Source organism: Nematolebias whitei, chromosome 19 (genome assembly GCF_014905685.2).
Source record: "Nematolebias whitei isolate Nwh7 chromosome 19, NemWhi1, whole genome shotgun sequence".
Lineage (NCBI taxonomy): Eukaryota > Metazoa > Chordata > Actinopteri > Cyprinodontiformes > Rivulidae > Nematolebias > Nematolebias whitei.
Window position 1 is genome coordinate 38,665,466 of NC_056516.1, and position 5,320 is coordinate 38,670,785.

General features: G+C 45.9%; 1 protein-coding gene across 1 annotated transcript in view; it reads right to left on the minus strand.

Annotated features, from left to right (window-relative positions):
* The window catches only part of LOC119425538 (cilia- and flagella-associated protein 69-like), a 12,546-nt gene that overhangs the window by 5,213 nt on the left and 2,013 nt on the right, over window positions 1–5,320 (minus strand). Inside the window, exons 7-19 of the mRNA XM_037693064.1 lie at window positions 5,019–5,171; window positions 4,763–4,940; window positions 4,556–4,679; window positions 4,425–4,480; window positions 4,244–4,349; window positions 3,963–4,179; window positions 3,757–3,915; window positions 3,550–3,665; window positions 2,576–2,694; window positions 2,410–2,491; window positions 2,079–2,271; window positions 1,227–1,364; window positions 1,068–1,144 (exon numbers count right to left, since the gene is read on the minus strand). Coding sequence (XP_037548992.1) covers window positions 1,068–1,144; window positions 1,227–1,364; window positions 2,079–2,271; window positions 2,410–2,491; window positions 2,576–2,694; window positions 3,550–3,665; window positions 3,757–3,915; window positions 3,963–4,179; window positions 4,244–4,349; window positions 4,425–4,480; window positions 4,556–4,679; window positions 4,763–4,940; window positions 5,019–5,171 — 1,718 coding nt within the window. The remainder of the gene's footprint in view (window positions 1–1,067; window positions 1,145–1,226; window positions 1,365–2,078; window positions 2,272–2,409; window positions 2,492–2,575; window positions 2,695–3,549; window positions 3,666–3,756; window positions 3,916–3,962; window positions 4,180–4,243; window positions 4,350–4,424; window positions 4,481–4,555; window positions 4,680–4,762; window positions 4,941–5,018; window positions 5,172–5,320) is intronic.

Genomic DNA, 5,320 nt, shown 5'->3' on the forward strand with positions numbered 1-5,320 from the left:
GTTCAACATGGCTGCCGCAGGCGGCTGAACGTTTGGAGTCAGCTCAGTTCAACATGGCTGCCGCAGGTGGCTGAACTGAAACGACTGTAGTTTTAAAGAGGATGAGATAAAATGGGTGTGGTAGTAGCTGAGAGTCGTTCCAACACACTCTGGCGGGTCACATTCCTTCCAGGACCTTTAATATTCTGTATGTTCACGTTCACTCCACTGTCATCCATTTCTCTTCTGTACGTTTGTCGGTGCGATTCCTGTCCTGCAGTTTTCAGTCGTTTCAACAAAACATTCGGCTCTTTCAGGACAGTCCTGCTATGACTGGGGGTATTGGTGCAACTTTAGCTTTTTGAAATATTTAGCCTTTTCTGACATTTCTGTTCTCATAGAAGATTAACGAGTTCATTTTACCTCCTTCAAATCTTTACATCTGTTTACAAACTTCTACTGCTCCTTTCACATTCTGTTCTGCTTCAGCTGCTTTCAGCTTCCTCATGTAAATTTAATTTTTTTTCAGCCACTTTCAGCTGATTTCAGCTGTTTTTCAACTGTTTTGTGCTCCTTTCAGATTCTTTCTGCTAACTACAACATTTTTGTGCTTCTTCTAATTTATTTCTGCTAATTTCAGCTTGTTGTGCTCGTTTCAGCTTATTTCTGCAAGTTGCAGCTACTTCTGCTACTATTTAGCAGTTTTTATGCTAATTTTAGCTTTTTCAGCTAATTCCACATTTTTCCACTCATTTAATTTTTTTTCAGCCTAATTCAGCAAAAAGTGCTCTCTCCACCTCCTTCTGGTAATTTAAGCTTCTTTCTGCTGTTTTAGCTACTTTTAAGCTGTGTTTTTTTGTTTGTTGATCTTTTTTTTTCAGGTAATTTCCACTTTTTTCTCATTTCTGCTTCTTTCAGCAAACGTTCTTTCTGCTTTCTTCTGCTAATGTAGGCTTGTTCTTTAATTTCAGCTACATTATAGCATGTTTTCAGCTAATTTCAGCTGTTTTTCAGCAAGTTCTTCAGCAGTCAGCATTCACACTGCATTTTGGCAGGAAATGCAGTTCCTCTAATTAAAAATGTTTCACCTTGAAGTCCAGGTATCTCTTCACGATGCTCAGAGTCACGTATTCCTCCGCCGAGAGTCCAGGAAGCTCCAGAAAACCTGAAAGTTTAAAAATCAAAGTCTGACTTCATCTTGTTCCTCCGTTGTTCATGAAGTGAAACTAAAACGTTTGTCTCTTCACCCAAACTGCAGAGGATGAAGTAAATCTTTGCTCGCAGGTTTTCTGATATTTCCAGCACGGTGGCGCTCGGCGTGTCGACAGGAAGCGACGAACCTCCGGCGTCCCGATGGAAACGAGTCAGCAGCGGCTTTCTGGGATCTGAAACATAAAAACGACAAAACGTGTAAAAATCAAGAGTAAAGTGAAGATCCGTTTCATTTAATGTGCTGTGCAAAAGATGCAGAGCAGCAGAGTCGAAGCGCTCAGGATTTCTCTGCTGGAGGAAACAAATGTTTTCACTCGTGCTTTAGATTCATTTCTCTGGGAATTAAAGGTGAAACAAACAAAAACTGGACGCTGTAAACTTTTCTGAAACCAGTTCTCGTTTGTCCTTTTTCTTCCAGTCATCCAGACTTTCCTGTCATCTTCAGCTCAGATCAACACAGCTAGAGTTTTTCACTGACCTTTGACCTCAATCAGACAGAAAAATGCTCCTAACTCAAGGGATGAACCAGAGTTATGTCAGCACTTAACAAAGACCCAGTTTTACATTTTATGCTCATCGTTATCAGACAAAAACACACAAAGTACGACTTTGTCAAAAAATAAGACTTAAGCTCCAACAGTGTGTTTTTAAAACAAAATCAAACTTTTAGGCCTAATCAGCAAAAAATCAGCATCTGGAAGTAACAAAACCAGATGATGGAGGGTTTCAGTTAATAAGTGAAAAAAAGCAGCTAAACTTTGGCTCATAAGAAACTAGAGGCTGAAACCTTTGGATCGTACCCAAAACAACCAAAACAAATATTTTAAAGAGAACATCTCGCAGCGGGCGGAGGATTCTCTCTTGGGTTTGAACGTCTACAGGCTGACCTTGAATCCCTCCGTGCTGGGTTCGAAGGACCCCCAGCTCCTCCTCCTCCTCCCTCCACAGCTGCAGCAGGAAGCTGGGGGCCGTTAGACCGTCGGCGTCCCTCCAGCTCAGGATCTGAGGCCGAGAGTCCGGGTTGTCACAAAGACCCAGCAGGGCAGAGAGCACGATGCTGCAGACGCACCGAGGGCCCGTCTGTCAGGACAAACCAACCGTTTGGATTCAGACTTCCAGCGAGTTTAACCGGACAATCTCTGACAGCAAACACTTATTCAGAGCAACAAAATGTTTGTTCATCACACAAAAGTTTGACGGCAGGATCCTGACACTTACTCTGAGTAAATCCAGCAGGAGAGAGACGCCGTTTTTAACTAAAAAGTAAAATTCTGTGGAGAAACAGCCAACAATGCAGGACCTGGTGGGAGAAACAAACAAGATCATTGTCTGGCTGTTATTCATTGGATGGAGGACGTGCACGTTTGTTCACAGCTGGACCAACCACACGCAGTCGACAGTGGAAAGAATGAGCTTGTTGTGTCCCAATCCACTGTAGAAGTTCTCTGAGCCTTTCTTCAGGAAGTTAACGACCATCTGAGCTCCATCTGAACCAAACAGATCCTGCAGAACAGCAGCATGAGTTACACAAAGCAGCTGTTTACACCAGCGCTGCCTAAAAGATGACATCATGATCTGTGGTGAGAGCAGGGAACAGGTGGAAGAGAACGTGGAGAGGTGGAGGTATGCACTTGAAAGAAGAGGAATGAAAGTCAGTCGTAGTAAGACAGAGTCCATGTGTGTGGATGAGAGGGAGGAGGTGGAACAGTGAGGCTACAAGGAGCAGAGGTCACAAAGGTGCAGGACTTCAAGGACTTGGGGTCCACTGTCCAGGAACATGGGGAGTGTGGTAAAGAGGAGAAGAAGAGAGTCCAGACAGGATGGAGTGATGGAGGAAAGTTTCAGGAGTGATTTGAGACAAAAAGGTGTCAGCAAAGATCAAAGGAAAAGTTTACAAGACAGTGGTGAGACCACCTATGTTGTCTGGTCTGGAGACAGAGACATGGACAAAAAGACAGGAGACAGAACTGGAAGTGTCAGAAATTAAGATGTTGAGGTTCTTCTTAGGAGAGACAAGGATGGAGAAGATCAGGAATGAGATCATCAGAGGTACAGCACAGGTTGAACACCTGGGAGATAAAGTCAGAGAGGACACACTGAGATGGTTTGGACATGTCCAGAGGAGGGACAGTGGTTTGGACATGTCATTTAGAGAGGACATGGAGGGAGAGATGTTTTGACTTCAACCACAGCCCTGCAGGCTCCATGTGAGGAGCCTTTCTTCTGTAAACTCCTCACAACATGGTAAAGTTCTTGGTTTGTCTCTGCATGTGCTGCGTCCACTCCTCCATCATGTACATGAAGGGACAGCTGTCCACTGTGTGAACATCCTGTCGGTCGTGCTCGTGTCTGCCCCACCTTGGTGTGTGTGTCTGTCTCACAGAGCGCTGAAAGGACCAGCTGAACATCAGACATCATCTCCACGCTGAGCACATCCTCCTCATCAGAACTTGCTTCCAACTGAATCAAAATCCCTGAAGGGGGGGGGGGGGGGGGACAGCAGAGCTCTGAATAAATTTGCACATCTACAGGAAGTGTTTGTGACTGATTTTCAACTGAAGCTACCCAGAAGTTGTCTGGTTGCTCCCTGATCACAGAGATCCTGGTTTACAGACGGGTCGCCCAGAGACGTCACCGACCTCAGAGTTCTGATACAACGTCTCATCTGAGCCTTGGTGCCTCCTCCTCCTCCTCCTCCTCCTGTTGAAGAAGAGGCAGCGACGTGTTAGTTACAGCAAAACACAAGATGAAAGAGGAGCAGAGTGACCGACCCGCTCCGACGCAGAGGTCCAGCAGGAGCAGCAGGCAGTTGTTTCCCTGACAGGACATGTAGTCGGCCAACAGGAAGGGAGCGATGCTGCTGAGGGCGGCCAGCGCCTGCAGCTGCAGCTCCTCCTGCTGAGATGGACCCGGCTGACGCTCAGCTGAGACCAAGGGCAGCTTCACCAGCTTCAGCAGAAACATCATGACCTGCTCCTCCCTGTAGAGCTGGAGGAAGAGAAGCCTGACTCCCCGCTCCGATTCACCGAGAGGTCCTGACTGAGTGACTGACCTGCAGCGCAGCGCCGTCTCTGCACAACACAACCAACAGACTCAACAGCAGCTTCTTCATCTTCACATCTTCATCACTGAAGGTGAGTTTGTGAGCTGAAGAGCTACTCACTGAAACATAAACAGAGACCGTTCTGTTCAGAAAGGTGCATTTTATTTTTATTTAAACTGTATTTTTTAACAAATGTTCAGTCTTACACTTGAAGAAACTCAGAAGCTCTTTAGCAAAAAAACTCTCCTGAAAATCAGAAACATGTTTTCAGGAGGAGCTCAGGTGTGCAGCTCGTCATAGACCTGCTGGTCCTGTACTCACAACAAGCAGAGAGCTGGAGCGTTCAGCCACGAAACACGTGATCACAAGCAGGTAATTTCTGGGCCGGAGGTCAGAACGTTGGGAAGAGTTCTCCAGCAGGAACAAAAATGTTTCTTTCAGAGATCTGACAAAACAAAAAGCTTTTCTAGAGGACGGGAGGTTTATGGTTTGAGTTTAGCGTCGAACGACCGGCATGCCGTCACCTACAGGACACACTCCATGCTGCTGAGCTGAGCGATGACCTCCTCTGTGCTGCCTCCCTCCAGCAGGTTCCAGAGGATTTCAGCAGAGCAGAGCAGAACCTGACCGGACGGGTCGGGCTCGTTCATGTGGAGACAGATCGTCTCGGCTCCTCTTTCTTGCAGAATTGAAGCACAGCTCCGGTCTGTTGTTGCAGAGTGGAACAAACAGTGTTACAACACACGAGTATTATTAAAACAGATCACAACGGTCTGTTCCTCACCAGAGGAGCTGGAGAGGATCTGAAGTGTTTGCAGGAGCTGCAGCCTGACGGCCGGCTGGTTCTGCACAGCAGCCATGGAGAGGAGCAGGGTTCTGGGGACGTCGCTGTGGTCCAGCTGCTGCAGACGGAAACCTGGAGAGACGTGCTGAAGCCCTGCAGAGACACAACAAAACTCAGCAATAACAACACGCAACTGAAAAGAAACACTCTCTCTATATATCTATATCTATGTATATCTATATATATATATATATAAATATATATCTATCTATATATATATATATATATATATATATATATGT